Below are 21,713 nucleotides of genomic sequence, written 5' to 3'. Positions count from 1 at the left end.
CTGCTTGGGTTTTCAAGACAATAGCACGGGGTTACAGACTCCAATTCGCTGTCACCCCCCTTCACTTTTCGGGCATTCTGCATTCGCAAGCCCGGGGAGAGTCGGCCCATATTATGGAGCAAGAGATTCTCTCGCTACTAGAAAAGAAGGCTATATCTATAATACCCTCCGAACAGAGTCAGAGCGGCTTTTATTCCAAGTATTTCCTCGTTCCCAAACGGGGAGGGAACGGAATTCGGCCTACACTAGATTTGAGGGCTCTGAACAAATATCTCAAAAGATACAAATTCAGAATGTTCACTCACACATCTCTGTTGCATCTCGTGTGCCAAAACGATTGGTTCACATTTGTCGACCTGAAAGAGGCTTATTTTCCACATCCCAGTATATTATTATCCTGGGGCTCATGGCGTCAGCCATCCTGGTGTTACGATTGGGACGCTTACACATGAGGGAGTTTCAGCGCTGGGTAGCTGCCCTCAGACTGGACCCCGTGCGTCATGGCGCGCGGAGAGTGATGGTCACTATGAAATGCGTAATGGCACTGCGTCCACTGGCTGCACCCGACTTTTCTAGTACGGGGCGTGCCTATGGGTGCTGTCCTATCACGGAAGTTGGTCACCACAGACGCATGTCTGACGGGCTGGGGGGGTATATACAAAGGTCGACCTGTGAGGGGTCTCTGGAGCAGAGACCTCCAATGGTCACACATAAATTATCTGGAGCTTTTAGCGGTGTTCCTCACCCTGAAACGCTTTCTGCCTTTTCTCAGAGGACATCATGTCCTCGTGAGGACAGACAACACGACCACAATATCGTATATAAACCGCCAAGGGGGTTTGCGTTCTCTCCAGTTACACATGCTGGCACGCAAACTGATCTTATGGAGCTGCGGACGTCTCCTCTCTCTGAGATCGACGCACGTACCAGGAGTGATGAACCTCGGGGCAGATCTGCTGTCCAGAGGTGCACCACCAGTGGCGGCTGGTGGAAAATATCTTTGGTGGGGTTGTTGATATAGTGAATAAAAACATTTTATTTGGGAGAAATGACCCCTTAAATTGGGTACTTCTGGTGATGTAATGGCCCCATAAAATCATGGTTCTAGGGCCAGGAACAACCAGGCTGAGTCGGGCTGAGTATGCTAAACTAACTGCGGTCAAGCCAGCCTCCACTCGGGAAAACCTAGTCAAGCCAGTCCTCACGTGATATTGTGGTGCGCGAATATCCTATGCATTACGGTAGAGTAAAAAAAAAACATCCCTCTGTGTTTAGATGAGAATAAAACAAAAACTGTCCTGCAGGACATCCCATCTAGTCACTCAGAAAAAATCAGGACATTCTGATCTAGGGTTTCAAAATAAAAGACCTTTGAAATCTCTATTGTATGAGCTATCATCCCTGTTTTTAGATGAGAATAAAACCAAAACTGTCCAGTATCATAGATCCATCTCACTCCAGGGTGATAGCAGGACACCCCATGTAGTCACTCAGAAAAAATCAGGACATTCTGATGTAGAGTTTCAAAATAAAAGACCTTTGAAGTCTCATATATGAGCTATCATCCCTGTTTTTGGATGAGAATAAAACAAAGACTGTCCTGTATCATAGATCCATTTCACTCCAGGGTGATAGCAGGACACCCCATGTCGTCACTCAGAAAAAATCAGGACATTCTGATGTACAGTTTCAATATAAAAGACCTTTGAAGTCTCATATATGAGCTATCATCCCCAAAGGTCTTTTATTTTGAAACTGGACATCAGAATGTCCTGATTTTTTCTGAGTGACGACATGGGGTGTCCTGCATAGGATATTCGCGCACCGCAATATCACGTGAGGGCTGGCTTGACTAGGTTTTCCCGAGTGGAGGCTGGCTTGACCGCAGTTAGTTGTTTAGCATACTCAGCCCGACTCAGCCTGGTTGTTCCTGGCCCTAGAACCACGATTTTATGGGACCATTACATCACCAGAAGTCCCAATTTAAGGGGTCATTTCTCCCAAAAAAAATGTTTTTACTCACTATATCAACAGCCCCACCAAAAATATTTTCCACCAGCCGCCACTGCATGCATCACTGTGTTAATAACATCCTGTGGTAGCTTAAATAGTCCGGTGATTCAGTCCATTGTACAGTGTTGCTTAACTCTATGCCCAGCTTTTTAAAAAATTGTATTTCACTTCCCTATCTAAATTACTTCCGAGAGTTCAATACCACCTCCACAGTTTAAATATAAGAACAGTTTCTTTGTTGAGCATGATTAGTGAACTACTGTAAAACGTCCTCTCGCAGCGTCCACAGGATGTTCTGCTCTGTGTGGTTGTCATCACGTAACCTGAAAGCTTTGTTGACACTGAATCTCAAGATAAAAGCAGACATTTCCTCTGCGGTTTGTAAAACCAGCGTGAGAAATTAGCTGCATTGTTCAGCACATTGCTGTCCCTTCTTCTCTGTTATGTGTATTTGATGATGTGTGGCTGGTGTAATTAAGCCAATACGTTTACAGCATAGAGACTGCATTCAACACTAAACAAGTCATAACTGCGAGTAATGAAGGGAGACTGCATTCAACCTGTGGTTAAAAAGAAAATTCCAACATTTTATTTATTTTATGCAAGAAACATTATCAGTTTCACTGCGCTGGTCATCGCTCAAAGTTAAGTAGCACTGGGAACTATAGTCAAATGATTCTGTCTTCATTTCTGTACAGTAGCATGGAGCTGCCTGCCCTCATCTGACTCAAGGACACACAACCTGCTCTGCTGATCATATAGAAATGTATAACATCAAGACAATAAAAGCCCCTTGGTTGCTAAAAAGAAAAAGATATTCAGATAAGTTACCTTAGTTGCAATGAAATACCACCCTTAGACATCCCCAACTCCACCACTGACTCAAATACGCCACAAAGGCACTTTTTAAACAATTATTGGATCTATGCAAACAATGCAATGAAAATCCTAGACTAAGAGGCATCAAGACCAACAGGGAACATATAAGTAACTTTACAAATTAAAAGTTTTGCATTCAAAGCTTTGCAGTCACGATGTACTTAAAGTATTTAGTCATTTAAATTGCTCCTGTGGGTGTTATAATTTTATATTGTTGTACTTTATTATCACTGTTTGAAGTTAAGGCCTATACTTAACATTGTTAATACCTGAAGCAAATATAGGGCCTACAACAAAGTAAATATATTGCTGTTAAATTAAAGTAGAGACATAAAAGCTGCAATAATTGCCTCTGAAATACAGTGACGTATACTTTTAGAATATAGTAACACAAAATGCTGTTTCTAACACACACGGTGGAGAGATGAACATAAGTGACCACATTGTGTCGTGTTTAAGGTAATGTCTTTCTGTTGTTTCTAAATGTATGTGGATATTTGAGACATGTGCAACAATGGCAAGTCATTGCGCCAGTAAATTGAAAGGAAGATTAAAACATTGCAACAATAACCACATTCAAACATACATGAGGAAGTGCTGCCTCTCATGAACAGTGTACTCGTTGTGGGGAAGTGAAAGCGGTCTTAAGTTACAGAGAAATAACTTCTCTAGGTCATTATAGCCACAGCTCCAGCTCCACGCTCTGTTTCTGTCCCGGAGCAAACACAGAGCTGCTGTAGGACAGACTGGCAGACACTCGGCAGGGAGGAGAGTTTAAACATCCAGAGATGGGCTTTGGGGAGGATCTGCGCTGCCCCCAGGCACATGCAGCTGTCATGCGGCTGCTGGACTCAGAGCTTCACCTGATGGAGGTCATGAAGAAATGGATGAGTCAGCGGGCCAAGAGTGAGCGGGAGTTTTCAGTGCAGCTGCACCACATGGCTGCCATGGGAGAGAAACTGGAGAGGCCGCAGCCCGGAGCGGGACAGGACTACATCAGCCAGCTCAACAAGGTGAGGGATCCTTCTGTGGCCTTTCATTCATGCAAAAACAATTATAATACACAAGGTGTGTGACTCAGTTACTTCATTTAATATACAAAATTAAGGTCAAGTTAAAAATCCTCACACCAATAAGAACCATTTATTTTGGAAGGCCATTGAAAAAAGGTTTTTTCTCCATCCTTAAAAATATATGTTATTATATTCAATTATTTGTGCAACAAAAGGTGATGATGGACTGAAACATCTGACTCATATGATGAACTCATATTAGTCAGTCCATCATCAACTTTTGGAAAATCACAATCAGAATTTGTTTGCTTTCAACACAAATGTCTGGATGGACAGGGATGTCTGTTAAAAACAGTAACGTTGGTCTTGTTGCTGTAGTTAGAGCTGTAGGTGAAATACTAAAGTTTTTGTTCTTGCTGAATTTTTTGAGATTTTTCGACACACTTGACCGACACCTGAATTGTTGCGAAGTATGTCAAATAGATCATGCCTACAATTGAAACCATGCACAGGAAGTATTATGCCATGAAGGAAACCAAAAGAAAACATGTTTTTTTAAGAACCTGCAATATCCACCGAAGATTACAAAAATTGGAAGAAATAGTTAGAGGAATGGTAAAAAATATATATTTTAAGAACATAATTATCTGAATGGAGCAGAATGAGCATGCAATATATTGTTGGATCAACAAAATAAAAATAAAAGATTATATTTCTGCAGTTCGAAAAACATATTGGTGAAAAACATATTAAACATTTGGTGGCTCGATGCATGACAAGAACCAACCATTTGTTTCATCTCATTTTATTTAAAGATCCCATGTCATGGCCATTTCTACTGATCATAAATCCATTGTTGAAGTATACTAAAATAGATTTATATTGTGCAATTTTCCAAAATCACATTGTTTTCTCATACAGCATCTCTGTATAGTATGTGTATTCACTCTCTGTCCTAAACGGCTCCTGCCCCCCCCATCCCTATGAGCCCAGTGGCCGTCTGCGAGACAGCGGGACACAGCGAAACCCAGCCCGAAACCAGCCCGAGCACACACACCTGCAGCCTGGCTGGGAGTTTGTGTGCTCACACACCGACTCACAGCCTCGCCGCGCCCCGCCGTCTCAGGGAAGAGAAATCGTTAGGAGATGCAGCTGAGAAAATATTGAGTGTGTGTGTGAGGAAGTCCGCGGGATGGTCCATTTGGACCAATCCGCGGACTTAACCTAACGGCTCCGCGGACGTAACGTAACGGCTCCACGGATTGGTCCATTTGGGTATGGGCACATCACTGTAACCAGGAAGAAAAAGAGAAATCTCCAGACAGTTATTTTCTGTGTTAGAGTTTTACTCGCTACAGGGTGTACTTTGAGGGTTTGTGACTTTGCAGACCGTTTACATGCAGAGAAACCTTCATAACACACAAGGGGATGGGTAATAACCGGAAAAGCATGACATGGGCCCTTTAAATGTAATGAGTATTTTTAGATGTATTACTCACTAGGAAAGAAATCCAAACAGAGGTTAAAGCATGTTCTTTTGTCCTCCTGTTTGAATTACCTGTTTTTCTCCCTGACCTTTGCCCCTGCCCCTCAGTCGTGGGGGGTGCTGGTGTCTCAGACGGACGTCCTCAGTCAGGTGATGAAGAAGCGCTCTGAGGATCTGCTCGACGGTCCCATCAGTAAACTCACGCTGGTCATCAGAGACAAACAGCAGCTCCGCAAAACCTACGCAGAGCAGTGGAACCTCCTGAGGCAGGAGCTTGGCAAGGTGTGTGACACACACACACACACACACACACACACACATACACACATACACACATACACACATACACACATACACACACACACACACACACACACACACACACACACACACTCAAATACACCTACAGCTAGTTTTAATGACTTTGTATACTGCAGGGTAGCTTGTGATTTGCTCCAGGTGTAACCAAAGTCTTATTTAACTGTTGATTATATTTCACATTATCGATCAAAATCTGTAAAGTAACTAAAGGTATTAAATAAATGTAGAGGAGTAAAAGTAAACGATTGAACTCTAAATTGTAGTGGAGTAGAAGTACAAAGTAGCATGAAATGGAAATACTTAAGTGGTGTACAAATATCATAAAAGTGTACAGTACTTGAGTAAATAAACTCAGTTACTTTACACCACTGCTATTTCAATGTGGTCCATGAACTGATACTACTTAAAGTTATATCTAAACAAAAATGACATTTACTTTGCATTTTAAGTGACATTATATTTAAAATTAACCATTCATTGCTGTTGAGCAGAAGAGCTTGAGTTTAGGGATTAGCCAACTTCATCATTCTCACTACCGTGTTCTCCTTCTGGGTGCTCTGGTATTTTTGTTTAAAATGAAGTCATACTAAATGAGTATGCAACAGTTAGTGGCAAAGTGTTTTTTGTATGTGGCATGATTCTCATCAGAGAGAAAGCAGAAGTTGTTGCTTTAAAATCTGGTTGTTGATTCTCCTCCAGTAAATAATCTTGACTTGCAGATGGCCATTGCGGCAGCAGCATTATAAATAGACAGCAGTCAAATGAACTGAGGTACAATAGACTGGAAACAGTTTGTGCATATGCAGTTTGGTGCAATCTCAAACTGGTGGCTGCTTCACAATTTTATTACCCAATTACATCAGGGAAATTATGTGTTCATGTTCAGTGATCTGTACTGGTGGTTCGGCCGTCTTGCAGGCAGTTTGTTCATTTCAATTTTCTTACTTTATTGTTCAGTCTTTGATTATTATTGGAACTTGGATTCATGTGATTCACTGTGTGGTACAAGAGTGAACAACAATGTCACAGATGCTATCAGGTGGAGTTGAAGTATTGGCACAATAAATGCCAGATCACTTCCTCTTGTCTTTTCTCATGTTTGTGCTCCTCTGCAGTGAAACAACAGGGCCACTGATCACTTCCTGTGTCAGGCAGAGCTCACACCTAGAGAGGCAGCTTTTAACCACACATAGCTCCTCTCAGGGCCGGTTTTTGGCATAGGCGGTTGCCTATAGGGCGCCAGATCTGGGGGGCGAGAGTCCGAGCGAGGGAGAGAGAGAGGCCGCACCACACCGGTGATTGTTATGAACTTATTGTTAGCATCTGGTGCTAGCTGCGCGAAAATATTTCTACAACAAAGGTAGAGGGAGAGTCCTCTCCTGTCAGACTAGGAGTCTCTGTGAAGTAAAGGACTCTGAGTGTTTAGATAGTTAACTTTAGTCTATGTTATCTCAGTGGCTCTCAAACGTTTTGATCACACTTAATGTAAACACATATTTCCAAGGCACTCCTTTATAATTATTAGGATAAATAAAAACAGGTTTGAAATCATTCCAATGTATACTATAGGACAGTAAACCAAAGATATATTGTTTAAAACTGGAGGGATTTAAACAAAATGCATACCTAAATGTTAAGGTCAAATAAGATATAAATGAACAACAAAAATAAAATACGTTAGGCCTACATTTATTTCTTATTGGCTATGGGTTATTGGTTATGTTCACATACTTATTTGATTATTAAAATGTAAACCGATCTTTTTCATATGGGTGTTTAAAGTTGTACCATCTAGTCTCTAGTAATTCTGCTCAAAGTGCACCAGATTGAAGCATTTTACTTTAACATTTAAAAATAAAAATCTTCCGGGGGGGCATACCCCTGTCATACAATACTAAATAGATTTGAAGCCTTTTTGATGTATATTACCTATGTCAATAAGTTTCTGTTTTTGTAGTGTATTGGTGTTTTGTAGAGATTTTTCATTTTTTCTTAATATATTCTATTGGATATCTATTGATCTTTATCTTTTCTACTGTACAATTTTCAGGCTGGGGGGGGGGGTGGGGGGGGCCAGCTAAAATCTTGCATAGGGCAGCACATTGGCTAGAACCGGCCCTGGCTCCTCTGAATAACGCCTTACCTTCCACTGAGTGATTTTCTGTGTGTTTTTCTGTGTGCTCTTCAGGTGACCCAGACAGAGCTGGAGAGGCTGAAGAGCAGCTACAGGCAGGCGGTGAAAGATGCAGCTCAGGCTAAGAGGAAGTACCAGGAGGCCAGTAAAGGTGGGAAATCCTGACACACAGTAACTTTGTTATTTCAACAGAATCGGTTTCACACTGATGGCCATGTGTTATCTTAATATATCGTGTATTCCCATTTCCAAACATGACATTTATAATGTCTTCTCCCCGTGCAGATAAAGAGCGAGACAAGGCTAAAGAGCGTTACGTCAAGGCTTCTGTGAAACTCCACGAGCTGCACAATGACTATGTGCTGTCTGTGCGAGCTGCTCAGGTTTACCATCAGCACCACTACAGTCAGATCCAGCCGGCCCTGCTCGCTGCGCTGCAGAGTCTGCAGCAGGAAATGGTGCTCATACTGTAAGATCACACAAACCACTGAGTGACCACGTGTGAATGATATTAGAGGCAATACGTTGGCTTATTTCCATCCACAAACACACACATGTCAGACCCTTTTATCCAAAGCAACTTACATACTCAATACTGTGGGCAATCCCCACAGGAGCAATTTGGGGTGAAGTGTCTCAGGGACACAACGACTGCAGTGGGCTTTGAACCTGTGACCCCCTGAACCGAACACCAACGCACAACCCACTGCACCACACGCCTCCCACACATAAAAGCGAAAGGAATGCTGACTTCAAAAGCACCTTTTTAATTAACTACAGTACATGCACATGTTTTCCCATATTAAATGAACAGTTGTATTTCCTCCCCAAGCATTATGTTAATGTTGTTTAGTGTTGCATTTGAGACGGTTTTGACAGATTTTCCTTGTTTGTTCATTCAGAAACCCTGGATATAAATAGAACATCTCAAATCGTTAAAACACTACTTTTATATGAAAATAAAAATGGAAATCGGAGTTTTTATTCATGCATTAAATATTTGACAGTCAGCTGTCAGACCGCAGATGTCTCCGCTTGTTTGATCACAGAGTCTGCAAAACAGACACCGCTTAAAAGGACTCAAATATGACAAGTATTCAAACATCTAAATACTTACTGCGATGGACTGCTTATCTCAGAGAAGTCTCAGAAAGCAGATTATCTTGGCACTGATGTGAATCAGCCTGCAAATAAACCACCTGGAAAAGTTTGATATTGTACATCTGTGCAATGCAGACATGTAATGTAGTGTTTCAATCAATTTGTCTAAAACCTGTCCTCAAAACCACTGAATTTGAAGGATTCTGTTTTCATGTGGCCTCCCTGACCCCTGAACCAGAAAGGAGATCCTGCAGGAATATTTCGACATCTCCTCTCTCCTCCATCATGAAGTGGTGCAGATCCACCAGGAGATGTCTTCTGCTCTTACAGCCATCGATCCTCACAGAGAATACGAGAGCTTCATCCAACAGAACAGGTAGACTGAGGCCAAATTTCCTCTCAGATGGCAACACTGCGGCCGTGAAAGCCAGCCATGCAGAGTGATGATTCTGTGTGTTTGTGTTTGTATAGATCTGTAGGGGAGACTCCTGCATGTGCAGAGTTTGACTGTAGTCTCCTGGAGGACACTGAGGAGCTACAATCCAGAGAGATTGAACTAAACGACCTCACGCTTGAGACAGTTCAGCACAAGTGAGAACAAACGACGCAATTCCATCCAGATGACTGAACTCTAATTTCCTTTTTAAGTGTCTCAACCACTTCCTCCTCCTCCCCCTTCATGTTCATTTTTACCTCCAATTTCCTCTTACGGTTTTGCATTAATTTCTTCCTCCCTTCACAATTTATTCTCCATCTCGTAGACTGACTGCGGTAGAAGAGGAGCTGCTGAACTTGGCTCGGACTCTGGGCTCGCAGCAGACCTCGGGGGATCAGCTAGAGCTGGAGCTGGACGCAGAGCGGGAAGGTGTGAAAAAGGGCCAGAGGTGAGAGAACCACAGACCCAAGCATAACCACAAGTATGCCCGAATGTTGCTATGATTTTGTAATCAGAGGTCACAGAGGAGGTTTCAGACAATAAACACAAAACTGTTGTTATAACTGTGAAGATAAATAACTGAGGTTTGCCTCTCTGCGGGCAACCCCCCCCCCCCCCCCCCCCCATGGAGAGAGTTCAGAGCTAATAACCAGTGTGGTCTCAGGGGGCTGAAAGTGCCTTTATGAATTATTATACAGTGATATGGTCGGAGTTATGGAGCTCAATTTGTCTTGGTTGATGAAGCTGTCTGGAGGTGTTGGAGGTTTACAGTCCTGTGGGAGTGATGGAGTCATTACCAAGCTCCTGGAGGTCGGCTGGATACAATGTGTTTGTTTGCAAAAACTCGAGAAAAGCTGGGAGCACATAGTGGTGGTGTTAGTGAGGGAGGTGAAGGTTATGCTGGTCTTTGATTTGTATTTTGAAAAAACATTTTGTAAATGTACAGAGAGATGCTATATTATGCTAACGAGGGACTTCTTGTAGCTGAGAACCTGTGAACTTAGGGAAGGTCTACAGTCTGAAAAGTGAAGCAAAATAAAAAAAGTGCCTTTTACGTGCATGTTCTTTAATCACCTGCAAAGGGTTTGCAAAAAAGTCTTACTTTATAGATGTCTATAAGGAAATGACCTTATTTCTCACCTCATCCTCCTGACAAGCTTGTCGTCTCAGTCACTTTGATGTCTTCTTTAAAGCAGCATATTGTCCATTTCCTAAATGATGGTCCCATTTAAAATAAAATAAAGAAGTGAAAGCATGGGAATGGCATAGTGTCACAATTTCATTACAGTTTTTCATATCCAGTCTAGTCTTGCAGAGTACAAAAATAAGAATTTAATTAAAATGTTTTGGTAAAAACTATTTAACAAGCTCAAATCTATAGCCAAACAACTGGGGTCGGAATAATTACTTACTCTGAGATCATGCAAGCAATATGTTAGACAAATATCAGAAAACAGTGAAAGCTTTATTAATAATTACTTTTAATGTGAGTTTAGTATAAATATAAAGAAAAAACATGAAATCTTCACATATGAAAACCTTTTGCAGTTGTGTATGAAAAAAGGCAACAATCCAAATAGTTGCAGATCATTTCCTGTCGATTAATAAACAGTGTTATCTCTACCCTCTACTGACTTACTGAACACCTTAGTATTTCTGCAGCACAGTACTAGATGGTGTGGCAGATAAGTATAGTGTGAGCTGTGCTCTTTTTGTAATGGAAAAATGGAGGCCACATTGTGTATGCATAATGCACAGAAAACATTTGGGTGGGCACTGGGGGTCCAACAGCAAATTATCCCCCTGATGTCTTCTAATAGGTTAATCCAGCCGTGAACTGGCCATTCCTGTTTGGTTAAAGCTTTACATTTGTTACTGCAACTATCAGGTTTATTCTCCCATCTCGTTTCCCCTCACTAACAGGACTCCTGGGTCATTGAAAGGTTTACTGCTCTTGCATGCAGAGAATCCGGACAAATGCTGACTAAGCCATCGCCAGGGAAGCCTTCTTATTGACTGCCTTAGTCAATATGAAGCATCTGCTAACCTATTTGCATGGACTGCTTATTGATGTTGTGTTACGTTACTTGTTTTGTTTTATTGACTACTGGAACCCTTTGTGTTGCTTCCACTGAAAATGTCCCACTCATATACTGTGATTCACCTGCTCTGACGTAATGCTGCTCTCTGCCTCATTCAGGGTCTACCAGTTCAGCAAGAGGCATGCGATGGAGGAGTGCCGGCAGCATGTCGCTCTGAATCAGGGCTTTAAAGCCAAACTGGAGGCTCAGAGGCTTCTTTTGAAGGAGAAACTGGAAGAGCTGGGCTCCAAAGACCCTCCCTCTGCTCTGAAGCTCGACCAAGACAACATCTCACTTTCTCCAAACTCAAGCAGCGTATGTTCTCTCTGCCAGAGGCTTAGCAACTTTTGTCTTTTTTTAGCTCCTAATCTAATTAGAGGATTACTTTGTTGATCATCTTTCACTCTGGCCCCACCAGCAGGTGGATTAGTGATTTTAGTGACATGTTTCGACAACTTTGGATGGATTACCAAGAAAAATATTACAGAGGTTCATATTCCCCAAAACATCCTTTCTCTTTAAACAAGTGCCACCATCAGGTCCATCGTCCAACATTTTGTTGACCAAAACAACACAAATGACAACCCCATCAACCTAGGCTGTATTTACAAACTAACTAATAAGCCAATGTTAGCACAGGTATTAGCTAGGGCCGCAGGTGAGACTTTGGAAATGGGGGGGACGAAACTGAGAGAATTTTTTTTCACGATATTTACTTACGATTTGTTTTACTATGTGTTTTACAATCTTAAGTAATATTAACCGTTATTAATATTCAAGATAACATATAATACAATGTAAGTATGTATATGGATTAACAAATGAATTGGTATTTACCTTTAAGTGCAAGAAGAATAATACATAAGGCGTTTGAGGAAATAACAATTTAGAGGAATAACAATTAACAATAAGTAAAAGTAATCTATATATTACACATATATATATGCATATTACAACAATCTTGGGAACAAATATGCATATTGATAAAAATGATAACAAAAAAATCTAAATATATATATTTTTAATATAAATATATATATATACATATATCCCTATGAAATTGGGAGGGACGTTCCGTACGGCGGCCGATCCCTAGTAATCAGAAAGCGATAAGAGCTTTTATCACACCCTAAGCATGTTAGCATGCTGACATTAGCATTTAGCTCAACGCCAAAAAAAGCTTCACCGAGATACTAGTGTTGGAGTAGGGTTTTAGTCTCGTTTAATTTGATTAAGTCACCAAATGTGTTCCTTAAAAAAAGTCTCATGTTCCAATCGACCCTGTGCACTACAGATCAATGACTAATAACCAAGCCCATCATCTTAACCAATGCTACTATTTACCCCCATTTGGAGTACTTTTGATCTTAATTTGTTTCTGTTATATTTATATTTGAAAACATTTATTCACCAACAAGATGTGCTCTGGGTATTTTCTTTCCTTTTTCAGTTCCGCAGCCCACCTCCTTCCAAACTCCTCATGGATGGGATAAAAACCAATCTAAGTGGCCTGTTTAAACCCAAGTGGGAGGTAGGTTAAACATTGAATTCAATCAAAGCACAACAATTACACTCACAACAATGATAGATGGAGTACAAGTGGTTATGTTTGACTGTTGGCTCACATTGTATAAAAAGAACAATATATTTTCTCAGTTTTTTGTTGAAATACATGAAAAAGCTTGTTGAAGGCACTTCCCTTCCTCACCCTCCATCTTTGCTGCCTTCAACTTGCTGTCTCTGTTTGTATACACTCAACGCTCAACTACACAACAATTCATCATGTTTTGGAGACAGTGTATCCGCTGCACTGCTGAGCTCTCTGAGGCACATGTTCTTTCTCAGAGGCGTCGTCTTCCTGAAAGCCTTATTGGACTTATTGAGGTCATCTTTGTCGGTCATAGTCACTTCCGATATTCTTCATGACCTAAAACTGAGTTTACTTCTTAGGCAGCAAGTTTACATCGTTTCTCTTCGGTGACAGTTAGAGTTATGAGCCAGCTGCACACAAACTCTCAACAGGAAAAGGCCTTGTCATTCGGTTGTTAATCTGTCCGAAAGATAAAAATCACTGTGTGCATAATGCATGCTGTAAAAGATCATCTTGAGCAAATATAAAAATCTGTGTGTCTATAATCAGAGGACTTCCAGCCTAAATGATTGGCTGTTTAAGTTTAAGTTTGAACTACTTTTTCCCTGGAGGTATGAAGGTGGTGCCGTTCGACTTTAAAGTATTAGGACTTTTTGAAATATCTCCATATATTCTATGCAGAATCTCCCTTAAATCCACCTTCCATCACTTCATATTGTTTTATTATTCATGTCAGCATTAAAGATTCTTCTTGTCTGTCTTCCTGCCCCCAGGTGCCTCCAGCCGCCCCCCAGCTGCAGGAGGTGGATCGCCCTCTGGAGCAGCAGGACTGGTACCATGGAGCGATACCCCGCCTCGAGGTCCAGCAGCTGCTGAAGAGTGACGGAGACTTCCTGGTGAGGAAGAGTCAAGAGAAACAGGGAAATGTGCTCTCCGTGCAAGGGGAAGGGTCCTGCAAGCATTTCCTCATCCAGAGCGCGGATGTAAGTGAAGAGTTCTACAAAGACACTTTACAATAAATGTGTGACTACATCATATTTTCTCGAATATTTCTGTTGCAGTAAGAGTATGTTCTAACAGAAGTTCATGAAAGGTCACTGTTGTTTTTGATGCAAATTAAACAGAAGTCTGGATGCTAAGAGAGAAAAAATAAAAATGTATACAAGTTATTTAATTGATCTAAACCAGGGGTGTCAAACTCGCGACCCGCGGGCCAAATCCGGCCTGCGACCTCATTTTATTTGGCCCGCAAGAACTTGCAAAGAATATAATATACACTACAATTGGCGTAGTTCAATTATGTGCCCTAGACTTCTACTTTCAGACGTAGTTATTTATTACCAGAACTAATCCAATGCAGAGCCAATAATGTAATATAATACATTATTTTCTATTTATTATATATTTATATATGTATATTTATATAGCCTTGAAGTTACAACCGATCCTTTGAGTGCAACCATTGTGCTAATGTGGCCCGCCATGAAATTGAGTATGGCACCCCTGATCTAAACAATTGAAAAGCCTATTTTTGTAAAGTTATTCGTTCTTGCTGTGTGTTTGCACATCGGTTGACTGGAAATACTTCTCTATCTGTGTCAGTAGAATATGTACCGTCTGGATGGAGAGAGCTTCCCCAGCGTCCCACTGCTGATCCATCATCTGCTCTCCTCACGACAACAAGTCACCAAGAGGTCTGATATTGTGCTGAAGAAACCTGTGCTCAAGGTACACACACACACACACACACACACACACACACACACACACACACACACACAGACACACAGACACACAGACACACAGACACACAGACACACAGACACACACACACACACACACACACACACACACACACACACACACACACACACACACACACACACACATTTAACATACTGACTGCTTCAATGGTCGTCACAGATGAGCATACTTTCAAACCTAATCTCTAATAATTTGTCCTTCAAATTGTCTTCCATGTTCTGTCTTGCTGATGCTCTATGATGCATCTTTTATTGTTCATTTTAAACCCTTTAGGACAAGTGGGTCCTGGAACATGATGATGTTATCTTGGGTCCCCTCATCGGACGGGTAGGTAAACCTAAATCTATTGACAGAAAATGTAGAAATGAGAAAAAGCAAAGACTATTCTTCCTTGATAGATATCCACTTGCTCTATGTAAATCAGACTGCTGTGTATGATTTCATTTAAGCTGCTGCTGAACTTTGGCAGTCATTTTTTCATAGAAATTTAATTTTAGTACCTCATCACTCACAGTGAAATAGCGTTAAGAGCTCTCTTCACAGCCAGTATGGGCAGGAGGAACAGTTACAGCACCCAATAACCATTTATTTGAACCAATCATTCAAATGAACCTACCAATTGTACATAGTTTTCATAGATTGAACACTTAAAAGTAGTTAAAGTAGAAGAATTGAATTGCACATTCGTCTCTCATTTCCTCTCAAATTGTCAGCAAAGTGTCTACATATGGTGACAGTTCATCAAGGAGAATTTATCAGATTGAAAAGAGAATTATAAAAGCGGTAACAAATCATGCTGATGTTCGTGCCACACAGGGTAACTTTGGAGAAGTGTACAGTGGCCGTTTACGCTCCAATAATACTCCTGTAGCCGTGAAATCCTGCAAAGAGAACCTGGCCCCGGAGCACAAGAGTAAGTTCCTGATGGAAGCCAGGTCAGTACACGCACACGCACGCACGCACGCACGCACGCGCGCGCACACACACACACACACACACACACACACACACACACACACACACACACACACACACACACACACACACACACACACACACACACACACACACACACACACACACACACACACACACACACAACCTCTCCTGTGCTCTCTAGGATCCTGAAGCAGTATGACCATCCTAACATTGTGAAGCTGATAGGAGTTTGCACTCAGCAGCAGCCCATCTACATCATCATGGAGCTCATTCAAGGTAAATATAATCCTGTATCTCAGTTTATATAACCAACAAGCTGTGCCCCTCCATCATGACGTGTGTGTGTGTGTGTGTGTGTGTGTGTGTGTGTGTGTGTGTGTGTGTGTGTGTGTGTGTGTGTGTGTGTGTGTGTGTGTGTGTGTGTGTGTGTGTGTGTGTGTGTGTGTGTGTGTGTGTGTGTGTGTGTGTGTGTGTGTGTGTGTGTGTGTGTGTGTGTGTGTGTGTGTGTGTGTGTGTACATTTCATTAGGTGGTGACTTTCTTTCCTTATTACGGCATGGGAGTCACAGTCTGAAGCCGAAGATTTTGGTCAAAATGACAGAAAATGTTGCATCTGGTATGGAGTTCCTGGAGAGCAAGAAGTGTATTCACAGGTTGGTTACAAACACGTTTTTTATAAGGATCTATTCACTTAATCCCAAACAGGATTTTGAGATAAAAATGGTGCTCATTTTGACTGCGCTAGGAATACTTGTAACTTGTGTGAAATGACTTGGTCCCATGTCTGCCCATAAGCAACCAAGCTAAGAAAACGAATTTGCTTACTGACCTTTAGAAAGCTTGTTAGAGTCTATAAATTTTATCATTCCCAACTAAAGTCAGCCTTTAGTTTAGTGTCCGTTACTTCATGCTACCATACTATAGTAAATGTATAGTCTAACGCTTTACTGCTGGCAATTGCACTTAAAAAATCTTCAATGTTCTGTTCATTTGTAAAGACTATTTGCTGAACGAAACCTGTGAATAACTATCATACATGTGTGTTTGCCCAACAGCCTATTTTCTGCAATAATCAAAAATCCAATTAAAAAATCCCTTTGGTTTTGTGTCAAGGGAACCAGGCCAATGCTTACCTTTCTTACAAAAATAAATCATCCCTACACCACTATATTTACAGATTTACAAAATGTAATAAACAAGGATATACATAACTAAATAAGTAAACAAACTTACACCAATAATTATGCTTTTATCGGAGGACAGTGAAATTCATCTCTTAGTTGTACAGCATGGTGGATCTAAGGACACCACACAAGCGCCACAGAGCAGTGACAAGTAATGGTTCCAATGAAAATATATTACATATTGAAACATGTTCATTTTACACAGGAAAAAGTGTGGAACAAGCTGCAGGCAGATGGATCTGAAAGCCTTTACAGTGCATAATACAGAACATAAGTCACTTCCCTCACATTAACATAATCCAACTGTTAACCAAACTGCACTTTCCCCAAATCACTTCCACATATGTTGATGTAGCCGTCAAACTGTTATTGAAACAGAGACAAAAAGTATTTTTAAATAACTAAAAGCTGTTTTGTCTTCGAAGAAGCTGGAACCACGGTCTGCTGGCTGACCTACAACGTTTTTTCGTTTATATTAAAAAACATAGCACTGCCATTTATTCAGTAGCCCATTACGTTCGTTTGGCAACCTGCAATAAGTGCATTGAAACCAAACTCAAAAGAAAAAAGAGATAAGTGTCCTCAAGAACTGGAACTGCCCCAAAAAAACATTTAAAAGCTTGTTCAGAAAACTACAGTGCTGTATTTTTTATGGGTTTTGAAAATAATAATAAAACAGATACAAATAAGCACCAACGTATAATATAAAATCCACAGAAAAGAGCCTTGACTATATTTTCATAAAGTTGAACTTAAAGTGATTTTACAAAAAATAATTAAAAACACTTTGGAGCAAATGAAATGTGCCAAATAAAACGAAGCACTTTAAAATACAATAAAACATGGTCAAACGCAAACATAATGAAATAGGAAAATCTTTTTAATTATTAAAGATAAATATTTCACAGGTCCATAACAAAAGCTATATGTCTTAAACTCTATACTGTTGGTAGTTTAAAAGGAGAGACAGTGAACTTATCAAACCATTCAGAGTCTCTTATCTATTAACTTACACTAATGCGATTTTATACCAGCTGTAAAAGAGACAGGGAGGAAGCGCATTCTGTAATTGGTTCTGTTTGAACATTTTGTACAAGCTAAGTGTTACGACTGAATAAACGGGTTTGAACTCAATTGCACGACTCACACAGGTTTTTACAAAAAAGGTTTTATTCAAACCAAAACTCCACGACAGTGGGAAACAAAAACGAACTCACTCTTAATGAGGAAAAACAGTATCAAAACAAAGTCGCTCTTGATGAGGAAAAAACAGTAACAAAACAAAATCACTTCAATGAGGAAAACCACTAGGAGCATGAATATAAGAATACTTAGACAAGACGTGGCTCAAAGCTCTGTTTGGGATTCTTTCTGGCATGATACGCTGGTAGACTGTCACAAGAAACGAAACAAACTGGCACAGGACAGAGGGAGACGAGGACAATAAATACACCAGGTAATGGGGAACAGGTGGAAACAATCAGGGGCGTGGTCGACAATCACAGGAGTGGGAGACACACAAGGAAGGTAGGTCAGAGTATCTGAAACGAGAGGCAAGATTACTATTCAAAATGAAAGGGGAAAATCACTAGACAAAGACAAAACAACACTTAACTAAACTAACATAATTTGCAAGAGATGACACTAAGAGGAAAATCAGGCTCACACAACCTCTGAAGACTATCTCACAATGAGGCTGAAACTCATTTAAGGATCACACATTAAACATAATCCTTTAACATCAAAAATAAATTCTTATCAAAAGAGAAATGCGTGAAATGTTGCAACCAGGGTGTTTTAGTGGATCAGTTGCATGAGTTATTTCTTTTGGTGAGGTATACATCTAGGCTGTCAGTGACCTGCAGAAAACATGAGGTTGTGACACCAGGCTCATTACAGGAGCACTGTGAGATTTGCCCGGCAGGCACAGATCAGAGCTGTTGCTGCTCAGCCTGTAACGCTGCATGTCAATCTGCCTCACATGCTACACTGGAGACATGTTCTCTCATTTCTTAGAGTCCCCTCAGTTCTCTCGCCATGTCTTTTTTCAGACAGAGCATGATGCTTTTGTGTCTCTTTTTATTCAATGCTTTATCAGCCCATATATTCGTCACTGACATACTTTTCCCACTGTCTTGTTTTAAGGGACCTGGCTGCAAGAAACTGTCTGGTTGCAGAGCACAACGTGGTGAAGATCAGCGACTTCGGGATGTCCCGTCAGCAAGACGACGGTGTCTATTCTGCAGAGGGCGGCCTCAGACAGATCCCTGTCAAATGGACGGCTCCTGAGGCACTGAACTATGGTACAACACAACTGTTTCTGCCCTGCAATCACAACCAGCACACTACTCCTGGTTCTGTCTGCCAGCAGTCAATTGAAAACTAACAGATATGTGCCTGAGCCTTTGCTGATGCTGCCCCCTGCTGGTGTGTTCAGGTCGTTATACCACAGAGAGTGATGTGTGGAGCTTTGGGGTCTTACTGTGGGAGGTCTTCTCCCTGGGAATGACGCCCTACACGAGCATGAGCAACCAACAAACACGAGACGAGGTGGAGAAAGGTGAAGGCTCATCATGCAAAAAAAAATCCACTGTAAAAGTGTTTTCAGATTCCTGCTTTTTGTGATGCATTTTCTCAATTTCACATGTCAGGATGTGTTTCAGGATACCGGATGCCTGCTCCACACAACTGCCCCGTGGAAATCTCAAGGATTATGACCAGCTGCTGGCAGTACGATCCCGGAAATAGATCTTCTTTCAAGAAACTTCGGGCTGAGCTCGGTGCCATATATAACAAAATTATGTAATACAAGCCTGTTTATAGAACATATTCTGTACTTTATTATTATTTTGTCTGTTTGATTTGTTCTGTTATTGTGCATCTTATTTTCCTACCCACATTTTTTTTTCCAGTCTCAATTTCATAGATAATGCAAGATAACAAAATAAACAAAACTATTAATATACTTTTGTTCAAGAAATAAACTTCTAAATGAAGTTTTGAGGACTTGTTAATCACCTGTGAACCAGATGATGGCAGCACTCTTGTTTCTTCCCTTCCTGCCTGTGGGTCTGTGTTTCATTCTTTCTTCTTCTAAGAACAATAGGTTGTCTTCAACCTATCTGCAAAGATATGTGCTGCTATAAACACAACATACTGTGGTATGTTATTACCTTTACCGTCGAAACCAAACACCCGTGTGATCTATCTGAAAGGCTCCATAAAGATGTGTCAAACGCTGCCACTCAGATAAGGTTTTTGCCTTGTGTGCTGTTTATGTCAATTTGTGTTGCCTTTAAGGTTTTCATGATCGAACTGCAGATCTCCCTTTCTAGGATCATTTTTTGTCAGGCAGTGGGAACCATCACTACACAAAAATGTGCTGTACTTTTGACTACTTTTGCAAAGGATTTTTCTTTGTATGTGTTTGTGTTTTCTTTGTAAATGTACTTTCAACCGAAAATCTAACCGAACAGCAAAAGTGTGTATCTTACAAAGTCTGACTATTCCAATGAGCCAACTAACAAGCTAGCAAGCAAGCACCAGCAAAATACTGTTATACAACTGCAACCAAAAGAAAGAGAAAAAAGAAAGAGAAAAAAATCCAGACATTACAAAACGACATAACAAGAAAAACAATGACGAATGTGCTCCAGGCACTGTAGCAGGATTTTGACAGACGCACTCAATTAAATACATTTAAAACGACAATTACATCACATTACATTACTGCTTTTGGCAATGCAAAACCTTCAAAGTCTTTTAATCAACCTTCAAAGACTTGCCAGGCACAAATCTGTGTTTAGTAGCAAAGGTATAATATGATGTCCCCCCTGGTAACCTTACAACGCATGTCTGGTATGTCTTATTTTCCCATCGTTATGAGAAAAAAGCAATATATTGTATCACACATTTTATTTGTTCAGCCCCTGACCTCTGATAGAGAAAGTGTCACATTAAGATTTACCAAACTAAGAATTCTTTACTGACAAACACAATGTATGACTCGCTCATGACAAACTAATTTGACTCAAATTCTTGGAAAGGCAACCTGTCCTCAGCCTTCCAGTGCGAGAAATATTACCAATTCTAAAAATGTTGACTTTACCATCCCAGTTGACTGGTTGCTCTTTAGTCATTGTATCCCAGCACTGAATTTATAATGATTGCTGAAGAAAAAATTACACCTGATGCTGTAGATTAACAATCTGAAACTAGACTGTAAACTTGAAATCATTTTCAAATGCAGACACAAATATCTCTCCTTTTGTTATTTTTAAAACAACTGTGACAAATGTATATCATTTGACACATGATTAAAGTGAATCTATCCCCAGCAGTCCAGGGTGCGTGTTTTCAGATAGTCTTTAAACAAACAAAGCTCTTGGTTTGATTCCTACCCACATATTTCTTGCACAGAAAACACAAAGGCTGCTGAAGTCTGCTGACATGTATCTGTTTGTTGAATACACTAATGCTTTTCGTTACAATATCTAATCTTTTGGGGCCTGAACACTTTGCTGTGAATAAATGTTGCGTGTATTTTGAGCTTTGGACAAAATGTAACCTCAGCTTGCTAAAGATTTATTTTTTGCATTTCATCCCAAAAGTTAGGGAGCTAATATGAAGGTAGATATGGTGCAAAATGCGAGAGCGTGTAAAACCTGATGTGAGCACTTGCAGAAAAGAAATCTGAGTTTGTGTGCATACATTTACACTTGTATAAAATATCCACGTAACTGGGAAACAAATTTACACTTGTATAAAATATC

The 21,713-nt window shown here is 40.6% G+C and overlaps 1 protein-coding gene across 2 annotated transcripts; it reads left to right on the top strand.

Moving 5' to 3' along the window:
* The first annotated feature begins 2,086 nt into the window (after positions 1 to 2,086).
* fes (FES proto-oncogene, tyrosine kinase) lies at positions 2,087 to 20,409 on the top strand. 2 transcript variants are annotated; one of them, XM_079664651.1, is made up of 18 exons: positions 2,087 to 3,905; positions 5,500 to 5,673; positions 7,901 to 7,997; positions 8,132 to 8,315; positions 9,186 to 9,323; positions 9,419 to 9,538; positions 9,709 to 9,831; positions 11,584 to 11,779; positions 12,915 to 12,995; positions 13,829 to 14,038; positions 14,661 to 14,783; positions 15,093 to 15,146; positions 15,636 to 15,754; positions 15,940 to 16,034; positions 16,287 to 16,410; positions 19,087 to 19,244; positions 19,379 to 19,501; positions 19,593 to 20,409. In XM_079664651.1, the coding sequence occupies exons 1-18, from the start codon at positions 3,681 to 3,683 to the stop codon at positions 19,745 to 19,747; spliced, it is 2,499 nt and encodes an 832-aa protein (XP_079520777.1). In that variant the 5' UTR covers positions 2,087 to 3,680; the 3' UTR covers positions 19,748 to 20,409. The 2 variants fall into 2 exon arrangements, with proteins under 2 accessions (XP_079520777.1, XP_079520778.1); XM_079664652.1 differs by having other exon boundaries at positions 2,090 to 3,905; positions 19,605 to 20,409.
* Positions 20,410 to 21,713: the final 1,304 nt, after the last annotated feature.

Source organism: Notothenia rossii (assembly GCF_949606895.1).
Source record: "Notothenia rossii genome assembly, chromosome: 2".
Lineage (NCBI taxonomy): Eukaryota > Metazoa > Chordata > Actinopteri > Perciformes > Nototheniidae > Notothenia > Notothenia rossii.
The sequence above is the reverse complement of the archived record's forward strand: the minus strand, read 5'-3'. Positions and strand labels throughout refer to the sequence as shown.

Coding starts and splice junctions, on each gene's coding strand:
- fes (XM_079664651.1), top strand. CDS start 3,681: ATGGGCTTTGGGGAGGATCTGCGCTGCCCCCAGGCACATGCAGCTGTC. Junction 12,996..13,828: donor TGTTTAAACCCAAGTGGGAG/GTAGGTTAAACA, acceptor TCCTGCCCCCAG/GTGCCTCCAGCCGCCCCCCA. Junction 14,784..15,092: donor TGAAGAAACCTGTGCTCAAG/GTACACACACAC, acceptor TAAACCCTTTAG/GACAAGTGGGTCCTGGAACA.